The sequence below is a fragment of the Aythya fuligula genome, chromosome 1, assembly GCF_009819795.1.
Source record: "Aythya fuligula isolate bAytFul2 chromosome 1, bAytFul2.pri, whole genome shotgun sequence".
NCBI lineage: Eukaryota > Metazoa > Chordata > Aves > Anseriformes > Anatidae > Aythya > Aythya fuligula.
The window spans coordinates 28,929,724-28,952,086 of NC_045559.1; the positions used below are offsets into that span (position 1 = coordinate 28,929,724).

The window sequence follows — 22,363 nt, forward strand, 5'->3', positions numbered from 1 at the left end:
TTTTATACAGAAATAATAGTGAGTGCATCTCTGATTGTACACACACATACAGAGTTGTGGATTTCTTTCTTCTGATTCTTCTATCATGCATAACTTTGTATTCATGCCTACGGTGCTACTTTTTTTTTTTTTTTTCCCTTAGTTCTTTATACTTTCAAAAGCTGAAACACTACTTATTAAATACAGCACACCGTGGTGGAAAGAATGTCTACTGACTAGAGTAGTCTTTTGAGGCTTGAAGGTGGAGAGTTTTGTCTGCAAAAATCACCTACTTGCAACTGTGAGCAAGTTACACTGCTAAACAGTAACGGTCCTTGCTGTAATCCCTCCTTAAATGCTCAGCATTTTAAAAGAACCTCCTCAAGTGCAAGATCTTCCTGTGGATACCTAAAGGTGTCTTTGATTTCTGCTACTGCTTGAAGTTGAGAATGGGTGGGTGGCTGGGTGCAACCAGGGCACTTGCTCCCTCAGGATACGGGTGGTCTGGATTCAGCTGCCTGAGCATTAGGCTTAAAAAAAAGCTGCAGCTGATTGCTGTGGGTCTTGTGCTTGCGTTGTTTCAAGGAATATATAAATATTCACTGGGTTTACCATAAAAGTTTTTTACTCCAGTGATTGAAACATTCTTCAGAAAAGGAAAGGAAATGTCTTGGTTTAGACTCTGATTTGGAAAAGGATTTTCAGTGTATCTCACATGTCCCAGGTGAGAATGCTAATCACTTGGCTTCTCAGACTTCCCTGCAGCAACTCTTCAGCTTTGTATACAATCAGAAAATATTCATTATACCGTGGGGAGAGTGAAAATGGCTCTAAAACCTGCTGAATAGTGCATGATTTTCGTAAGTGAGATCTGTACTCGTGTCATCTTAGCAAATCCTATAGACGAGAGATTTAAACCTCGGTCTTGTGTTATATGTGAATATTCTCCCTAATGAATTATCTTATAAAAGGCATGTTAAAAATGATTTTAAATGTACTTGCAAGTTCTTCTTTCTTACCCCTCCTTTGAAAAGAAAGACTGGATTCCTCTGTTTTCCTCTAAGAGGATCCAAGACATTCCTTTTGGCTCCAGTTTTTACTTTAGGTTCCTGACATTTCCAAGTGTAAGCTCCTGTGTAAATGCCAATTTAGATTCCCTTATAACAAGTCTTAAAAAGCCACATGTGCCTGATGCAGTAGTTTTGGAGAGATAAGACAAGGACACACATGCTTTTCACTTGCTACAGCAAAGGAGGTGAAAATCCTTTCAAATCCTGCAGCGATTAAGTTACTGGTATAAGAAATCACGAGCTTATCTAGCTGCTTTGTAGCCTTGGACTCTTGCGTGGACTCCACAAAAATAACAAATGTAATGGGAAGGTCTTTTCCTGTGCCGTTATTTTGGAGGTCCGTGATGAATTAGACAAGGGTGAGGTAACCTAATTGCATGTTTACCGAATGCATCATGGTGGTAGTAATGCCAAAACTGCTCTGTGACTCCACTGAAAACACCAGTAATTACACATTAGCTTTAATTGATGGGAGGGCCTTAAACTGTAGAGGAGACACACTGAAAATGGTGGGATTTCTCTTACCACTTCTGGCTTGAGCATGATTCTTTCCAATTTTTTGATTTTTAACATGGTAGCAGTATTAATTTTTCATCTGTTGCATAGGAGTTGAAATACAGTCAGAATACAGGTCTTGGAAAATCTACATCAATCGTGTATGCCCTCTTATATACAGTTTGGATCATAAAAAGAATAAAATCAGAAATTACTTTATTGTACCCAGTAGTAGGCTGGAACAATAATTTATTTTAGATATAGCAGAGACAAGGTCTGAGTTGGGAGGTTGTTCTTCAGGCAAATCTGGGTTGTGGATTGATTTGTAAAACATGTTCGTAAGCCTGTCAGCCACAAAACTAAATGTCTTTCTTTAAAAGAGGAAGATGCACAGGTAGGTTCTTCAAATTGATGTTTCACTGTCAATAATAAATGCAAACATGTTCCCATGATAGCTGCATAAAAATCTGCAGGCATAGGGTCATCTGAAGTGATGCTGCTTAACAAAAGAAAGATGCTTGGTAAGTTGTCAACTGCCTAATGCCCAGACGAGGACTTGAAGCCCATGTTGTTACCAGATGTTAGCCAAGAATTCCATCGTAAGGAAGGATAAGCTGTCATTTGAGGGGAAAGTTACTCATCAAATCATACAGTAAGTTGGGTTGGGAGGGACCTCGGGGGGTCATGTGGTCTGACTCCAGCTCGAAGGAAGAACAGCTTCTGTTTTTGTGGGAACTAGCTGTTTGGAAGAGCAGGAAGGTTGCTCATTCAAAGGCAAATCCCACTACATTGTTACTATTTTAATTCAACCAGACCAAAGTAAGCTTCATAAAGCAACAATTTATTATTTTGGGGAACTATTGTCCCCAAGTATAACATCAGTTGGTACTGAAACTCAGGGTAGCTCAGTGGTCATCTAAGACTTGGTTGGAGAAGGCAAGCCACAAGGCAGACCAGCCCAGGGCATGAGCCCATACGACAAGATGCAAGCTCTGAGACAAATATGGCAGTGGAGGCATTTGGGTAGAAACAGAAGTATGTGCTCTGGGGCATTAAGTCTTCCTTCACCTCTCTCTGCATTCATCAACTTCTTGACAGTCTAATAATGTCTTTTCTCCATGGTTACCATCAAATACCTAGAGATTTAAAAAAAAGCAGGTGGAAAACAATATACTTTGGCTGTTTCATATTTCATCAGAGGTAAGCTTTGGCTTATAAATTACTCGATTCAGAGGGGAAGCCTTTTAGAGTTAGTATATACCTTCCAGTGGTGAAACTGCAGAGGCTCCATCAGGAACATCATTTTTTCACACTTCGTATGATGAAAAGCTGCAAGAGATCAAGTGTAGCAGGGAATTGGTAGCTCAGCATAATAATTTATAGAATTAATATTTCTGTGAACAGAGCTGTAGTAACATACACACAGTATTTTCTGCATACAAGAAGTAGTGCAGCTCTGTTTACAAGACACTACCCCAGCAGTAGGAGTACAACCTTAGCCCCCTTGGAGCTATTGCAAGGAAACCTTCTTCCTGTGAGTTGATGCAAGTAATATCAGATGGGAAACAACGCGTTCATTCCCTGCTGGGGGCAGCTGCTGGCCACAACGAGAAGGTGTAGGCTCATGGTGGAGAGATTAGTAGAGTAACGGCTAGTGGAAAATGAGGAGGAACGAGGGCAGGACTGGTAGCATGAACTTGACAGAGAAGAAGGAACAGAACAAAGTATATAACTTCTAGGTAACTCCTGAGCATATGATTCATCACGTCAAACTGTGCCCTGCATCTGTGCACAGCTGAGAACAGCAGCTCTCTGGCATTTGTCTGTTCTCTGCAGAGTGCACGGATGTGTCAGCAGTGCTCTGAAATGTTTTCTGTAGCTACACATCACTAGCATTTAAACAGCAAGTGCATTTGTTTAATTACTTTATTTCTGTGACAATTTATTAATCTGCCAGTTTTAATCTTTTGTTAAATTTTGTGACAAGGAGATTATGCGTATTCTATTTTGATGTGTTTAAGAATTAGTTGTCACTGAAGGCTGCTATTTGAAATACATTTAAAATAAGAGCAGCAGCTGTATGTGCTTCACTGTAAGTACACAATGAATTAAAGCATTCTTTTTTGCTCTCAACAAATGCTAAACCGGAACGATTAAATATACACAGAATTTGCACATAAGTTGTTGCTGAAGATCATTTGTCCATGAGAGACAAGCTAGTTTTAGAGCAGGTTTTTAGACGGGCATTTGTAGAACTTTCCTTAATATAAGGAAATATATTTAATGTTTGTAACCTAATGTAGCATGCAGTATGTAGTATTAACTATGGTAGTTTTGGGATATTAATCCATAAAAATGGCAGACTCACAAACCACTCAGAAATAATTTTCTATATTTACATGGCAGTCCAAGTTTGTGTTGTTGTCTGTGAAGGTTCTTGTTTTACCAAAAGGACTTCAAAAGTCAAGTTCAAGATAGTTTTTTGGGGGTAGTCATCCATAAGTGTCATGAGTAGCATGATTTGTATGCTGTGCTGGAAATGAATAATCTAATAAAGTTAAATTCAAACCGTATTCTCAGATGTTGCAAAAAGACTTAGTTATTAGAGAAGAATGAAAAACGTGCTATTCTGCAATGCGGTGACACAAAAAAAAAATAACTTGCTGTTCATCTCAATACTGCAGTTATGCATGTGATTGATCTGGCACCCTGAAATTCCCAGATAAGTCTACATAGCGGGTGTAGCTGGCTTGTATTTCCATCTTTGCACTGGGTTATGTCTTATTAGTGAGTTTTTCCTAAGCTGTTTCCAAAAAATTACTCTGCTAATTACTATTATATAACATTATTGACTTTCTTAACTTTATCTACTGAAAGAATAATATGTCTAAAGACAGCTTCAGATGATAAATTTAATGAACGCTCATGCAAGATTTTATCTCCTCCAAGGGTTATAGTTACAAATTCATTGCTAACATTACCTGGGATTTTATGGTTTTAAAAGTTTTTAACACTTTCTGGAGGTCTCAGTCAAATGTTGTCTGTTACTTAATTTGAAACATGCCATGTACCGAAATTTCTCATGCAGTTGCATGAAAGTTGTTTGTGTGACAGAGCTGCACTTTGTGAAGGAAAAAAACGGGTGTTTTCCTAGAACCTTTTGTATATTATTTGCGATGAAAGCAATATAATACACTGAAAAATGTCAAATTGTTTTGTGCACTGCCTATTCTAACAAAGCTGTGTAAAAGTGTAATTTTAATTTTTTTGAACAAGATGATTTGCTTTTGCAATATAACAATATAATGTGGCAATGGGAATTGGCATGCTATGTGCATTGTTAATAGAAAAAGGGCATTAATGGGCTTATCCAGGTAAGAACTGGAGAAATTATTGCTGAGATCTTTGTTGCCTGTATAAGGAGATTAGACTACAATAGTCATTACCCAGTTGCCTGTATAAGGAGATTAGACTAGAACAGTCACTTAGCCTTCTGGTCCTGCAGCCTTCATCTCATGGTGATTCTGGCAAGCAATGCTTGAGGTGCTGTGCTATTCCCTGTAAAGAAATTCCAAGCCAGTTTTCCTGTGATAATATAATTCTATTTGCATTTATGCATTTATTTTCCATGTGAATTTAAAAAAAAAAAAGTGTGAGGGAACAAAAAACCTTCTCTCTTGGTAGCATTTCTGGCAAAATTCTTAGGCACAAGAGTTCATTTAATTTGTGAGCCTCAAGAAAGTAGTGAAAATCTTGCACAGACTTTTTTTCTTTCATTCTTTTTTACTGAGCCAAAAAAAAAAATAATAAATGTAAAGTTGAGGGAAAGATTAAGAGTTTGGAGTTTGCTCATTCAGAATAATCACAATCAAACCTTTAACGAGGCCTGCAGGTATTGAATTTACCTCTCTATTTCTCTCTGTTCCCAGACTGTAATTTGTGGGATTTACTGCACAGTTTTTGCTGTAACCAAATTTCACAAGATTTATACAATTATTTTTCCCATATCACAATGAACCAATAAAAGATTTTTTCACCAATTGTAATACAAAAATCTACTGGTTTTATCTTTAGAGTTGTAATTTGGGCATTTTAAATACTATGAGAAATGTGAACACCTGTATGCTTCCAGAATATTAACACCATTAGGCAGCTTTATTTGGACAGATGCCTTATTTTATTACCTTTCTTAAAATACAAACATTTCTGAATAATATTCTGTCTGTTTTGGTTTGATTTGAGGGGAGGGATGGGGGTTGTTTGTTTGTTTTTTTGTTTTCTGTCAGCTTCCTGAGCAGCTGCTAGGCATTTTCTTCTTAATATGATCTAGGATGCTCTGTTGCCAGTAGATAGAAGCTGAATGTAAATGCTTTCCCCTCCTCCAGAAGCTCAAATGCAAATAAGTGATGTGGAAGTATAATGAACAGTTGCCTTTTGTTATAACTAATTGCAGAAATCAATAATGCAGTATAAAAGCTGCCTTAAGCTAAAAATCATGTATCTAACAGAAATACAGGATGCTTATTCAGCAGCTTGTCAATTTTCTGTATTCTCTATCATCTGAATGATAAAAATCATCCATGATGAAATATAGTACAAGTTAGCTGTGAGCAATCTCTAGTGTTTGCAAAAGAAGTAAAAGAAGATTTGTTTCCAGTAGCACATGGAGTTTTGTAGTAATATTTTCAAAACTGGAGTAAATGAAGAATGATAATTAACACAATAGGTTTTAATTATGAGGGAGGTACTTTAAACATGAGGTAAGTAATTGGATTTTTTTCGAAGGGGACAAAACTAGACCGTGTACCTAATTAAGGAAAGTATGCCAGTCATTTAGAGACTGGATCATCATTTTTATTTTCATATTTTAGCTTCAAATGTTCTAGAAATAGAAAACGTATAGTAATGAGGTTTTGGAGAGATTCTAGGTCTCATAAGTGCTTCAGTGATTGTATCAGCCACTGTCAGATGCCACCTGTGGTGGCATTTTACAGTTTTATATTTTGCTTTGTACATGTGCAGCTGTTCCAGCTCAATTTTTATTTATATATTTATACTTTTTTGAAGCTGAACTCATTAGAGTTCGCTGATAATTTTATAGTCTAATGAAGGAACTTACATGAGAAAAAACTGGTATTGAGTTTCATCATCAGAGTGGAATTAATTGAAACTAAAGGATACTAATTTTGTCATATGACAGAAAAAGCATTCATGTTTTCTTAAAAGAAAAATTAATGAATTATCTTTCTATTTCCTTATACAAAAAGAGTATCTCTATTATTTTCATTGCATTCCTTTTCTTTGAGTATCTTCTCCATCTCCCTCAGATTGGCTACAGACCAAATTGGAAGCCTGTTCCACCTTGACTCTGTCTCATTACTGTCTGGTGATGAAACCTTCCTTTCTCAGAGCAGCAATCTTATCTCCCCCCTTCCCTCCTTCTCCCTAGAGATGGCTATAATCTCTTGCAAATTGAGTTCAGTGGCTTTCTAGCCATTACAGAGATACACAAAATTCTGCTTATATTTTTAGTGATGAAGGTGATTTCTTTCAACTAGTCGGTGCCTCCTCATTGCACTTTGTTTTGCAGTGTGTCTGAGCGAGTTCCTCTTCACTTCAATTGAATGTGCAGGCAGTGTTATAAAAATCTGAATGGCTCTGTGGTGTGTCTGCCTAATTTAAATGATCTTAGTTAATTCAATTTGATAGCCTCGTAATTTGATTTATAATAAGGATACAAACTTGTAAAGTGTCCCTCGTAAAATGTGAATTATTCTGTCTTTGCAAATACCTCTTCCTCATGACTTGTATTTCAGATAAATGCTTCCTCGGTCACGGTGAGGGTCTAGTTTCTTTGTCAAGTGGTATTTTTGTAGACCATAAATATGGAATTGATATTGCATATAGCTGGCTACAGGTTTTGTGTTTAGCTATCAGCACAGTCCTCAGGACCTCTCTGGCTTTGGCTGGCTGGACTTGTCTTGGCCTGCCTGCAGATTTGTTTTGACTTGTAACAGCATTTATCTAATGACAAAACAATAAATTACATCTACTTTATTTTAGCTCTTACTTAGCTTTGTTCAGTTTTACAGTGCAACACACATTGATATGAATGCTTTGTGCTTTGTATCTAATAGATAGTTACAAGATGTAGTTACTGTATGTAGAATTGGCTATATGTAATCCCACAGACTGAATTGGAACACTGCTCTAGTTTGTTAGTAACAGGTAATAAATTTCATTAATCTCCCTTTGCTGAGTCTGTTTTGCCTATGACGATAATTGCTGAGTGATCTCCCTGTCCTTATCTCAACCTTGAGTCCTTTTCACTCTATTTTCTCCCTCTTTTCCTTCGAGGAGGGGGTGTGAGAGCGTGGTTGTGGTGGAGCTCAGCTGCCCGGCAAGGTAAAACCACCACAGACATAAGCAGGCCACCAAGAGTTTGTTTTCTGGTCTACACTGATGGCAATTGTCCCTACTCCCTAGAAGTTTTTAAGTGGTTAATCACAGAACAAATTACCATTACCAAGATAATTAATGTCCATTATTAAATTTAGTCCTTAAACTAGAATAGACTTAACATTTTTCCTTGTAATATTTGCTTATGCACTGATTTGGAGATGTGTAGGTGAGCTCTATTTCATGTTAAGAGAATTGAAGTCGGGTTAGAGCATCATATTCTCTGGAGTTGCCAAAATTATAAAATATAAGAGTAGATAAGAGGAAGAACATAAAAGGTGTTATGCTAATTAAACCTCTGATGTCTTCCAGGAAGTAGGCTGAACTAGTAGTACTTAGGACAGATCTTTCAGGTTATGATTTAAGAATCATCAGACTTCAAGTAAATTCATTCAATTAAACAGTTACATGCTCATAGGGGAAATTTCTTCCAAAGCCCAAAGGACCATTGACCTTGTTGTTCAGTTTGTTATTTACTTAAACTTAATCTGAAGTTAATCAGAGTTGTCTTTGTATCTCCAGTTGTTCAGTGTATATGAAAAGTTTCCTCTTATCTTCCCCTTGATCTTTTGATACATAATATGCTGTAGTAATGCTGAAGGTCAAGGCAGATTAATCTCTGCAAACTCTATCATCCTGACACTCGTCTTGGTGATTATATTTGAAATAACCAAAAAGTATGCCTGTTGTTTTTGACAATTTCAGCAGTGATGAAGTATTGTGTTTGCAATTTGTTTTGTATACTGCAGATATAATAGGTGAAGTTATGCTTCCTAAATTGTAAAGCAATAAATGTTGGGAAATTATTATATTATCACCCTTGCATTTTGCATGTCTATTAGCAAACATAGAAAAGAGCACGATTGATTAAATCTGATGAACATTGAAAAAAAAAGAAGTAATTTCAGTCATTATGGCATTACTTTGCCTATGTAACAAATATTGATTATGCTTGATTTGTTTATTGGAGTTTGTTTCTTCAAAATTTGGTTGAATAATTGTATTACTTTGTATAAGGTGAAATGATGCTTTGTAATGAGATGTCCCTGTTTTTCTGATGGATAGGAAGAACCATGGTTGCACCTTTTTTTACATACCAATGAAGGCAGTGTTGTGTTGAAGTAAATGAAAAAATTAAGTTGTAGCAAGTATTACCAATTGACATTTCTCCTAATTGACGCTTCTCTAACTTTTTTTTCCAGTTAAGGTCTCTGTCCATCTCTATTGAGACAATTTTGATCTGACGTGTCATTGTAGTTACATTACATCAGTAATAATTTGCTAATTCTTTTTCATGGGTAGTTGTTTTCTCAGCCTTCTGGATTTCTGGGTGTTGACACCATTCCTAAATACATTAATAGTATTGATATTACTAAATATAATAACATGATATAATAGCTTGTAATAATACAATAATATAGTAATAATATAACATAGAGTAATAATATAATAGCTTGATATAACTGAACTTCCTCTCAGTTGTCTTACCTGTCAGGAATGCATATATACTTGCAAACATACAAAGTTTTGAAGAAGTAATAATGATCACAGTCTGTTTGAATGTCTTATTTTCCCTTGTTTTATTCTTCGCTTTCAGGTCTGGCAGTTTCTCTTCAGCTGCTTCATGGAGACATAGAACAGATTCGGAGAGAGTATACGTCCATGTTTACCCATGGAGTATCCATAACAAGGAAGCTAGGTTTTTCCAATATTATCATGCCTGGTAAGTTTAAAAGAAAAAAAATTCCATAAGCAGCAGGAGGAAGAACTAATGAGAAGTTACTGATCTTTCAGTTGCTTTCGAAACAAGTATATCATTCTAAAAATCCTTAAACTTTTCCATAAACTTTTTTTTTTTTTCTGATATAAACAAAAGAAAGCTGTATCCCAGAGGCCCCATCACATTAGATAATTACTACATCAATTTCAAAAGGGCATACAATTATAGCAGTCTCTTTTTGAGAGATGAAACCCTACTTTATGGAAGTGGAGATGACTGAATCCAAGACTGCTGAGCTCTGCACAGAGAAGGCAATAACCGGCAGAACATTATGTTCTTCAGAGCTGGTTACTTCCTAAATAAAGATTCACAGACTTTTACTGACACTGTACAGCTTCTGGTTTCACCAGGTTTGTGCCTCAACTGATGAGACAGAGATACTGGAAATAGGTCATTGTAGGGATGTGGGGATGTGGAGACTTTATTTTGAGCAGATTGTAGGATAATATACTTCAACCTGTTTAAGTGCTTGAAGGAAGAAAGGTTGAAAGAATGTGTCAATATGTACATGAAGAAGCAAATATAGGAAGAAGACAAAGGTAATATCTATAGTTCCTTCCAATAAATTATTATTTTTTTTAAGTTTAATGGGTTGCAGGAAGTTATACAGACAGTATCTTTTTAAAGGAAAAGCACTCTTACAAGCTGATGAGTTAGGCAAGATTTTTGTATTACTGAGAAATGTTGGAGGGAGGAGCTCACATCTTTGTTTCAACTCTGAGTCCACATGCAGTGCTTTGACTCTCTCAGATGTAAGTCATCCTCAGGACTTGGAGTTTTTTAATAGGGACTATTTCTTCTTTACAAATACATGCTTTGCATTCCTTTATACATAAATCAGAAGAAAACTGAGGTTTGAGGCAAGAATATGTAAGCTTCAATGCTTCACTAATCAAGGAAGTCATAATAGGCATTTAAAACTCAGTAATGAGACTCGGCTTTAGCTATGGGCATGTACTTCTCTTGGATTTCTGCCTGAAACTTGACAATTGAGAATTCACTCTTGTGTTCTTACTGCCAATTAAACATCTGTCCTTCTGCATCCCTCATCAGTACTACTAATCACTTAAAATTTTCACAGAGCACAAGTTAATAAAACAGGTTTATTGTTATTATGAAAATATTCTGCTGATGTCACCATGATATTTAGAACAGTAAAACGCATGAGTCTGGTGCCATTTAATTTAGAGGTAGATTATATACTCATGTTTAATGGAAGTCTTCAATCAAAGTCTTAAGGCTTTTAAGCTTTTTTTTTTTTTTGTGTGTGACTGTTGAATTTGTCTTATGACTCAAATGTGTATTGTAGATAATACATCTGATAACAATGGAAGCAGGTTTACAAAGCTACAAAAAGCACAGTATAATTCCCATTAAGAAACCTTTCTCCATTTACTCATTATTTATCTATGATTTAATGGCCTTCTTCTCTGTGTTATCAAATTTTCTCAGATCTTTTCTTAGTTCTCATTTTCCATTTGTGAAATAACTCGATGTACTAAACTGCTAAAAGCATCTTATAGCAGAGAACTGTGTAGTGAGCTGCTCGAGGAGTTTTCCAAGCCAAATTCAAAGAAATGCACATGCTCATTTTGTCCTTTTTTATTGAAAAAATAATAGATGGATTTTGGTGTACTGCTTTTTTGGTCAAAATGTATGCATACCTCAGTTCAGAAAAAGTACAACTTTTAGTCTGTGTTTGCTGGCATAGAGGAGATTTCTCCTAAAAAGAAATAATCATCTCATTCTTCTAACGACAAGTTCCAAGGGCTAACCAGAGCAGTGTGCTCTAGGCAGTGAAATGCCTGCAGGAACCTAGCCTTTGAAATGATTTTTTCTTTTAAAGCTCCCCTTTCATTTTGTTTCTCTCTAGTGTCTCTTTTCAGAGATGAATGAGAGAACTTCATCTTTTGCCACTGGAAATGGTCACTAATTAGGTCTTTTTTGTTGTTTTTTTGTTGAAATTGAATGTGTTGCTCCGGCTAATTAGCACTTAGGTTAGGGTTCTGAATGAGACTGTCTTGAATTACTTAGTAAGAAATATTACATGCTGCTAAACTGAAGTATCTGTTGTATGAAGTGCAAGATTTTAAGTCCATCTCCTATTTTGGCATATTTAAACTCTAACTGACCTTTGTTTTACATTATATCAGTCCTTTTCTTTTTAGAGGTTTTGCTTCTAAAAGTAACTGGGATCAGCATAGGTGCCATACCAGAGTCTTGATGACAATAATAATGCATATTTTTCACGGCGCAATACTTTTTATGTCAGTGGAGACTGACAGGGTGAAGCTTCTTTTCAGGACCAATGGAATTTTTTAATGAAGAACTTCAAGTGTTTTAGAACATGAAGTAGATAAGTAAAAAAAGGCATACATGATTCAAAAAAGGCTGTGAAATAGGTAACTCACTCTATTCTAGATGGCAGAATAAGGAAAGGAAGTAAAAATCTCCTCTTATGAGCGTAATTGATATACATTTTCTAGGTTTAACAAGGATATAAGGGCAGGCTACGTGCAACCACTAGTACTCCCCTTTCCATCATCCTTGTGTGGCAGTCGGCAGATGTGCAAGCCGATATTCTTGGAAAGCTTTGTACCGCATCAAAGGACAACTGTGCTTACACTCTGAATTTCTATTTTAACAGTTCAATGTCTCCTGAAAGGGCAGATAGCCTCATAGTTACTTACTTATGTACATCAGATGTCTATGAACATGCTAAACTTTTTGAGAAATACTTTAAATTAATGTACATAGTAGTTGGTAGAATGTGAGAGCCCTTTTGTATATTTCTATACATAACTGTACCTGCTTTTTCTGCTTTTATATTCTGTACTCATGGAATTTGGTTTCAAATTTAACTTGGAACATCTGCATCACTGCCTGTCATCAATACTGTGTATTATGCTCACATGTTCTGGCACATATGCATACACTTGTGTGCATCTGTGTGGAAGATACCTAATTCCTTAAAGAAGCCTGATCATTAGCATGTGTTGTGTGAATATTTTAGAATCAGAATAAACCCTAGGACAGGTGTTTGTCTGAATGAAGATTTACTGGAGGAGCCAGAGCTCTCTGCCAGGGCTGCCAGTTGTAAACAGACTGTAAGCTATCATGTGGTAATCATCTATATAGTTGCACATCTTACTTTGTTGTGCTTGTCAAACTAGAACTGCATCTGGTTTACTTTATTTAAGCTAGAGTGTTATTAATAGTGCTACTGTTGTTAGTATTTGTCTTACTACGTGGTACAGCCAAAATACATTCAGTGTGAGACACTAGCGCATAAAGCAAACAAATCTTGTGGATTTCCGTAAGAATTATTTTTTCACTAAGAAATACACTTAAGCCCAACCATTATTTCCTGAAACTCTACCTAGAAATTTATTCTATGTAGCTTTCTATATATTATAACAGAGAATTCTGAATTTAAACAGCTAGAGATGTACGTTTGAAACAGTATATATATTTTATAGCATTTCACCTCCAAATGCCTTAGTCCATAAAATGTACTGCAGAGTATAAACAATTGTCCTATTGACTGACATCTCAACAGATTTTCATAGACAGATACCATTTACCTATAGGCACCCTTTTTGGGTTTAGGATTTCAGCTGGTGGCATTACCACTGCTAAGATCTGACCACCACTTCCTCTGAGTTTGGATCAACGTTTATATTTCTTTCTGTCCATCCAAATTATTAAACTGTTTCGAAACTAGAAGAGGTTAAAGAATTGACAAGTCAGCACAATGGTATTACATTGACCATTGTTTTCCCTGTATGTAACTGTAAGTGGTCTACAATGCTGCTATCAGTATCTGTGCTAGTTAGTCCTGACTGGAATATTCTTTGTAATACTTCTCTCTGAATTTTTTGGTCCTCTTCTAATCCTGTGATTTCCCTTCACAAATAGCATAGCTAAAGATTCTACATGAAGCTGCAGCATTAATTTCTGTAATAGAATTTTAGTGCTTCTAGACTTCTCTTATGTCTGACAACAACAGAAGTCGTGTTTTGTTTCTCCGTGTTGTCTTTTATAACTATTTCAGCATATACAACGAGCATATAGCATATACAACGAGCATATAGCATATACAACGAGCTGCCTAGGATGTTTCAGTACTTTGATATTACATACAAGCTTTTGCATGCTTAATTTAGAAACAGTAACTTTTTTTTTTTTTTTACCATCACAACTGCATTGCTTTACATTTGTCAACTTTTAAATCCATGAGGTGTCCTTTAGCTCACCAGTTATAATATCTCACCAGAATTGTCTGTGAAAGCTTCTGAATATACTTACTACTCCTTCATCTAGATTATTAAAAGGTCTTTTGCTCTTTTCATGTGGATGTACACTCTTTCCAATCTTTCTTTCTTTCCCTTTTCAGAAGCTTTTAAATTGAAACTAGAACTAAAATATTTGTCTTTTTATACAAATGATCTCACAAAATGCTATCCATGTGATAACATGCATTTTTCAACGATGTGATTTTGACTAGAAGCATATTCCCCCTTTCAAAGCTTAGAATAAGAGTCTGGAGAGCAAAAATGTAAAGAAAGCTATGGAATCTGTTCTCGTCATCATGGTAAGTGTATGTGTCTATGTAGCTGTCAGTGAGCTTGGACTTAGTAAAGAGCTGTTGATTCTAGGAAGAGAAATTTATGTCTGACACACTTAAACATTTTTCTCCCACAAGGAGTGGTATGAATTTTTTCCAATCTTGATCAGCCCGTATGGAGTACAAACAGCCTAAATTTCCACCTGCCACTGTTTGCTGTTCTGATTTCCAAGAATCCAGAAATATGTATTTTTAATTACTGAAAGTAATATTGCCTTGGATATATTAGTTGCACAAAATGTTTGAGTAATATTGTCAAGTAAAGACACCTTGAATTTTGACCTTTCACAAAACTGAAGCGCTCCGTGGGGAATATCCTCTGCTTTCAAATCCTATTTTAATACTATTTAAAATAGGACTTTGATCCTTTCTACCAAAGGAAAATCGCTGGAGAAAACAAAGATGCTAATATGTGACTCCATAGTTGGTTAGGCAAGTGCAAAGAACTTTTATATTGCTTTCCCTCTCCTTCCCATGGCGTCTGTCTTATTTTTTTGGTTCATTAGGAACTGAAGGAAAAATAGAAGAGGAATATGGAAAGGGAAGAAAAGCTAGAATTTAAATGAACTTCCCTCGACTTAAAGGTTCCAAATGAAATCTAACAAAAACAGGTGTTGGATTCTGCACCTGGGATGGAGATATGTACAGTGGGGGCGAGAGACTAGAGAACAGCCCTGCAGAAAGCGATCTGGTGGTTCAAACTGATGGCAAGTCAGCAGTGTGCCCTGGCAGCCAAAAGGGCCAGCCGTATCTTGGGGTGCCTCACCTTGACTACTGCGGGCAGTTTAGGGCACCACAGTGTCAGAAGGACATAAACTATTAGAGTGCCTCCAAAGGAGGGCTACAAAGATGGTGAATGGTCTAGAAGGCAAGACATTTGAGGAGCAGCTGAGGTCCCTTGGTCTGTTGAGCCCTGAGCAGAGCAGGCTGAGGGGAGGCCTCATGGCGGCCTGCAGCTCCCTCACGAGGGGAGCGGAGGGGCAGGCGCTGAGCTCTGCTCTCTGGGGACAGCGACAGGACCCGAGGGAATGGCATGGAGCTGGGACAGGGGAGGGTCAGGCTGGGGGTTAGGGAAAGGTTCTGCACCCAGAGGGTGGTTGGGCACTGGGACAGGCTGCCCAGGGCAATGGTCATGGCACCCAGCCTGCTAGAGTTCAAGGAGGGTTTGGATAACACTCTCAGACATAAGGTCTGATTTTTGGGTGGTCCTGTGTGGAGCCAGAAGTTGGACTCAATGATCCTTGTGAGTCCCTTCCAACTTGTGATATTCTATGTTTCTGTGAAGTGAAAAATGAGGAAAAGGGCCTTCCGCAGATAGTGTATTTGGAAGAGTAAGCTGACTTTCTTCTGAGCATAGAATAAGTAGCAGTGATATGTTGGAAGTATATGCAAGGCAGTTACGTCTTGGAAGCCTTTCTTCACTAAAACAGGTAAATAGCATTAGGACACTAACAAGTGAATGCATTAACTCTGAAAAAATAGTCTCAAAATCCTGTTAAATTCCTTAGAAAGTCAACAGGTCTGTTTTCTGTTAAACAAGATTGTAAATCTTTTACTCCCCACTGTTCAAATCAATTTGTTTTACATCTCACTGTTAGAAGGAAAAGCAAAGAGAAGTCACAGAGAACTTGGTAGATCTACATTTTGTTTGAAATCTGAAAGTTTTGCAGTTTGAGAATCCCATTTGTAAAGGGCATTTCATTTGCTTTGTCAGCTGCTTTCTGATGAGTTTTTTTTTAAGGCTTGTTGAGAGTTTGTGCAATAAAGCTGAAATGTAAATTATGTTCTCTTGAGAAAGGACAGTAGGCTAACTGAGAAAAGGAGTCTGTTTTTTCCTCTTGGCCTTCAGTTTAAATGCCAAAGCTTACTAAATCTAACAGTAAAACAGTAAAACTGTTACCAAAGTCACCAATGCTCCTGAAATTCTTACACATTGTTCTAATTCTTCTCTTATAATATTACTGAGTCTTGTTAAATAAAAACTTGCTAGTAGTACAAAAATAACAGAAATTGTCTTATTTCTTTCTGCCCAGTCCCTGTCATGTACTGAAATGCAGCTGCACATTCACACACAAACACCAAATAAGTTTTTGTCAACTGTCACCAAAAAGATCCCAGTTTTCTCTCATTCCTGAGCCATATGTGAATATTACTGACAAACAGTAATTATTGTGGGTCTGTGCTTCTTGCAAGTAGCAAAGTTGTTCTTTGCAGCAGTAAGCAAGAAGTCAAGATATTGCTAAACGGAGAGAAAGCACTGAACAGACATCTGACTGGTGGTTGTCACAGCCCTTAAACCTGACACACATGTTCACTGACAGCTTCAGTCATGTCAATGAGATTTGCCCTGTTTCTAAAAGTATTGATAGTATTTCACACTTCAGAACTGCTTTTTTTTTTTTTTTTTTTTTTTTTAAGAATACATTCACTGATATACAGCCAGCCACTTTTTCAGTACTTTCTACAATGCTAAACAGAAAAGCAGTTGTGAAAAGCAATTGTTTCAGGAAGGGGATTTTACTTACTACAGTGATTAAACTCCTTGTGAAATGCAGTGTGCCTATATGTTCCTGACTTGATCTTTCTAAGAATGTCCTTCACTCAGATAACATCATTTTGCACTGTGATTTTCATGAATAGTGCCAAATTGCTTAACTTGACGTTATTTTTAAATTGACCTTTTTAATTAAATGCAGCTGCGAAGCTTGACGTGAAATTTTAATATGCTAGAGGAGGACAAATCATCAAAGTTCAATTGACAGAAGGGCATTAGCGAGTGTTTAGTAGTGCTATAGTGTTCCAGGACATATTTATTTTTTTCTCTAAACTGGTATTTTAATAAATACATATATTTTGATTGTTAAAATATTTACAACCTCCAGGTTGAGACTACTGCAAATACATACCACCAGCTTGCAGTACAATACCAGCAGCTTGCAGTGAAATCTGAGCTATATGCTGTTTTGTTATCTGTAGTCAGTGTTGCATCACCCAGCTAGAGGGCCACCTTCTTTTGCATTGTTGCACTGCTGAAGACACCTCTTCTGTCTTGTTCCCAGTGTTTCTGTAAACTGCCACCTACCATACCTGTACCCATGTCAGTTTGCACGTTGTCGTGGTTCCGCTCGAGTGGGCAGCCGAGCTCCACCACAGCCGCTCTCTCACTCCCCCTCCTCAAAGAGGAATGGGGAGAAAATATGTGAAAAGGGCTCAAGGGTTGAGATAAGGACGAGAAAATCACGCAATAATTATTGTAACGGGCAAAACAGACTCGGCATAAGAAGATAGTAAGATTTATTGCCTATTACTAACAAGCGAGAGAAGTGAGAAAACAAAGGAAAAAGCAAACCAAAAGCACCTTCCCCCCCATCCACCCTCTTCCACCTCCTCCCCCCGAGCGGCGCAGGGGAACGGGGGAATGGGGGTTATGGTCAGTCTACAGCGCTTCTTCTCTGCCGCTCCTTCTCGGTCACTCTCGTCCCCTGTGCTGTGGGGTCCCACCCACGGGATGCAGTCCTTGATGAACTGATCCGGCGTGGGCTTCCCACAGGCAGCAGCTCTTCCAGAACTGCTCCAGATATGGGTCCGTACCACGGGGTCCATCCCTCAGGAGAAAACTGCTCCAACCTGGCTCCCCTACGGGCAGCAGCTCCTGCCAGGTCACCTGCTCCTGCGTGGGCTCCTCTCCACGGGCTACAGGTCCGGCCCGGAATCTGCTCCGGCAGGGGTCTTCCACAGGCGGCAGCCTCCGTCGGTGCAGGGCCACCTGCTCCACTGTGGTCTCCTCCACGGGCTGCAGCGTGGAACCCTGCTCCACCGTGGTACTCCATGGGCTGCAGGGGGACATCCTGCTTCACCATGGTCCTCACCACAGGCCTCAGGGGACTTCTGTTCCAGCACCTGGAGCACCTCTCCCCCTCCTTCTTCACTGACATTGGCACCTGAAAGGCTGTTCTCTCACTCCCTTGACTCTCCCGGCTGCTGTGTGGCGCAGTGTTTTTTTCCCTGTCTTAAATATGCTCTCACAGAGGTGCAAAACAACATCGCTTATTGGCTCAGCTCTGGAAAACAATGGGGCCCTTCCCAAACATGGGGCAGCTTCTAGATCTTTCTCACAGAAACCACCCTTATGGCTCCCTGCTACCAAAACCTTGCCACGTAAACCCACTACACACGTTTACTGGGCTAAAAAAGGAGTGGAAGATTTCCCGTGTTTTGTTTTTAATTTTGTTTTGCTTGTTGCTGTCAGAATATCAGCATGGATAACTTCATTGCTGCTAAGAGATACTGAAAGTGTTGAATCAAAGGGCTGGACACAATGTCTCTGGTCCTATCCTCAAGTTAAAATCACCTTAAATGTGTTCGAGTTTTTTTGTTTGTTTGTTTGTTTGTTTGAGATCTCCTTACTGATTATGGCTACACAGTTCTCGCCCTATTCTACAAAGTCTTTTCAAGAGCTTTACTCTAATGCGTTTTGCCTCCACAAGATTTACATCCCACATAGTACCATTTTGTCTGTGCCATGTCCAGAGAGTTTCACTCCCTCAAACTGAAATTGTTTTAAGAGCTGTTCAAGTCACGTTTAAAGTATAAAGCACAGCAACTCATTAGCTTGCACTTTACAGAGATGTAAATTAACAAGAACTTTCTGTAAACCAAATACTGTTTTATGCTCCTGCTCAATTCATGGCTCTAAAGGACCTATAATTCTGAACAAAGCTTTCAAAAAGGCAGTTACTAACAAAAGCTCCCAGTGAGTTCTGTGTAATTATTTTCAAATTAGCAGCTGCTGTCAGGACAGTTTAGATTTGCACACTGTAAGCTGTAACTATCAGAGATGCTATCTCAGTCAAATACAATCACACTGTGTTTTGTTACAGCAGTAAATAATTGAATTGGAATTTATTTCACTAGAAAGCTTTCTTGAGGATGACTGGCAAACTAAACACTCTTTCCTTTCTAACAAAGACAGCTACCTTTGATCTTTGACAGCTATCTTCAGCTTGAAAAGCTTGTTCCATATTAATATGCTACAAGAAATTTTACAGTTCTGAATATGGTTGGAATATGAAGAAAGTCTTGCTGTTACAAAATCTGTGTTGCAATTACAGCTCACAGCTCCCTCAGTGGAACTTTGAAAACACTTTTGCAATGAGGGATCGTTACTTTGACACATAGATAAGGTACGAGTATATCTAGAAAAATAAGAGAACAAACAATATGTTCATACAAATGTTCTCGTGGTGCTTGTTCTGACCTGACCTTCTTCTCCCTAGTTATTACCTATGTTGCTCTCATCACCTGAGATGCAAGCACTGAAGCTTCTTTGGGCCAGGGGCAGCTCACATGCAGGTCCTGTATCTGGGGGTACGTCCTGTGAGCAGCAGGAGCAGCGGACAGTGCTTGTAAGCAGGGTCCTGAACAGTGATAATTCAACTTCCTATCTATGAAGGAAAGGTAGTCTGCAGAACCATCCCATAATGAAACTGCGGGGTGAAGATAATAGGACCCCTGAGTGTGCATTGTCAGCCTGCTAATTATTCCTGCCTAATTTCTCTTTTCTGTTTACTTAAAACTTGTGTTTTATTGTTGGCCGGTTCAGCAAGGCCAACCTTCATTACTTAAGCATGTCCTCCGTCAGTGTTTCTTGAGTTTGTTTTGGGGCTTTAATTGGCCTTTCTTTTGCTTCTTGTATTTGCCTCTGTCATGTAACTGGTACTGATCAGGTCTCCATCCTCCACTGCGGTTTAGCCCGTGATACCTCATTGCTAGTTGGATTGAGGTCGTGAATGAAGCTTCTTCTGTTTCTTCTCAGGTCAGAAACCTTGAGCTGTAGTGTGCCTGGTTCGCACCTACATCTGGGGCAGTCATGGTTTGGAGTTTTTCCTCTTAGCCTATAAATAGTGCTTTCAAGATGTTTTTGCCAGGTCCAAGCTGAAATGTTTTGGCGGGACCATATGAAGAGGCAGTTACTGCCAACACTGTGCTGTACACATTTTGATTTAGCAACCCAGGCATTTCAGTTCCTCACCTTTTACATACAATTAAATTCACTTACCAGACCAAATGTCCCTTCAGTGTGTACACTAAATACTTATGCTGCATTGGAAAGTGAAGGCAGTATAATCATCCACATTGCTACAGCTTTACATTTTTTTTGTTAAATTCCATGGAACTGAGATTTCTATATTTCTCTAGCCCTCCCCGGTACAAGAAGTTCTTGTAGGAATGCTTCAGTCTATAGCTTCTAATATTTAAAAAAGTAGTTTTGATTAGCTAAACAGATGAAACGATGGACTGCTAACTTAGTAGTGTCAAGGTCTAATGGGTTGCTTCTATAATTAGGACAGAAGCTACTGATACCATTTTTCAACACATTGTGTTGTTGCCTGAAGTAAGAGCAATAGCAAACAGCTTCCCTAGATACACTCTTTGATCCTCACAGTTCTTCCATTTTTCCAAGAGACAGCTTATTCTTACTCCAACAGGGACTAATGCCAATTTTTTTTTTTTTCTGCTTTGTTATTTGTCATCTTACATCTAATCTACAACAATCTTGTCTTACCTGTGGTTGGTTGTATCTCATTAACTTCGTTTTTTATTGGGATAGTTGGTAGAAGGTGGCTGTGCTAAGATAGGCAGTATTTTTATGCAGCAACATTATTCAGAGAACACAGAAATGCAATGCATAACTTCTTTAGTTTTCTTTTCTTCATCTTCTGTTGACTCAGTCCCTAACGCACATGTCTACAAGTGCCCTTTGCTTCCCAGGAGCCCTAGGTGGTTTAGCTTCACAAAACATGTTTAATGAGTCCTAGTGTGTGTGGTTCAGCTTCCTACAGCTTTTTCTTTCTCAGAAAACTGTATGTCAGTCCTAGAAAAGGCTGACTTATCTGGGATGTTTCAACTTCACACTGTTTACCTCTGTTATTAACTGAATGTCCACATCTACATGTTCCTTGCCCAGCCCACAAGCCCTGGTGAATTCAGAAAGCTTAAAGAAAACTGCTTCTGGTCACTCAGGATTGAGGTGATGGAGATGCTCTGTAAGAACAGGTGAAGATGAGCTGCCCTATGTTTCAAAAGAAAACCGCTCAAAAGGTCTAGATCTTCCACACAACTTCATTATAGGTAGCGGTAGGCTTGTCACGTTAAAGTTGAGCAACATTTTCCATGTTGTTTTCAGTCACTTATTCCTGTACCAAACTCTATGCTGAAAATAGCCGTTGCATGTTTTCACTGAAGCATATTTAGAAAAGGTGACATTGGTACTTCTGAATATTTAGCTGGAGTAAGCCTGCTGCTTTTTTCACCATGTTTAAAAGCTCATCATGTGTGATTGAGATTCAATTTTATAGGCATGTCTTCAACCAGTAATTAAAAACTGATTGACTCTAATGTCCGAGATGTCCCTTGCTTGTTTCTGTGTAAATTCTGCACTTTTGGTCAAATGTAAGACAGTAGAAAAAATCTCAGTACACACCCACCTAGGGGAGATTCATTTGAGTCATGCAGATACTTTAGCAGAAGGTACCATCTGTACTCACCAAAGTCTACCTCAGAACTTAGGTATTCAGCAGAATTTTGCCTTTCAGTGCTCCCTGTGGCCGCAATTGTCTCTCTTGGTGAAAACAAGATGATATAATGTGAGAATTATCCATCTGGTATACTTGTCAAGGAAGAAATACTATAGAAAAAGGATGCATATTCTTGTAATCAAATGTGTAATTATAGTTTTCAGAAATAAAAAAGATCCGTGAAAGGAATATAGATTAAAAAAATCAGACATTTGCTGATGTTTCAATACTTTATAGATCAAGTTGGAATTGTTTTTACTTGAAGGGGGTCCACAAAGGAATGCCCCAGGTTAGTTTTACACATAAAAATTCACTTTTTGGACAGAGAATATTTGTCAAGGAAGCTTGAAGCAATGGCATTTCTACATTTGGGAAG

The 22,363-nt window shown here is 38.0% G+C and overlaps 1 protein-coding gene across 4 annotated transcripts in view; it reads left to right on the forward strand.

The window, feature by feature from the left end:
* DOCK4 (dedicator of cytokinesis 4) overlaps nucleotides 1-22,363 on the forward strand; it is a 246,519-nt gene that overhangs the window by 127,721 nt on the left and 96,435 nt on the right. For all 4 annotated transcript variants that reach the window (XM_032182910.1, XM_032182929.1, XM_032182919.1 and 1 more), the window contains exon 13: nucleotides 9,601-9,726. In XM_032182910.1, the coding sequence (XP_032038801.1) occupies nucleotides 9,601-9,726 (126 nt within the window). The remainder of the gene's footprint in view (nucleotides 1-9,600; nucleotides 9,727-22,363) is intronic.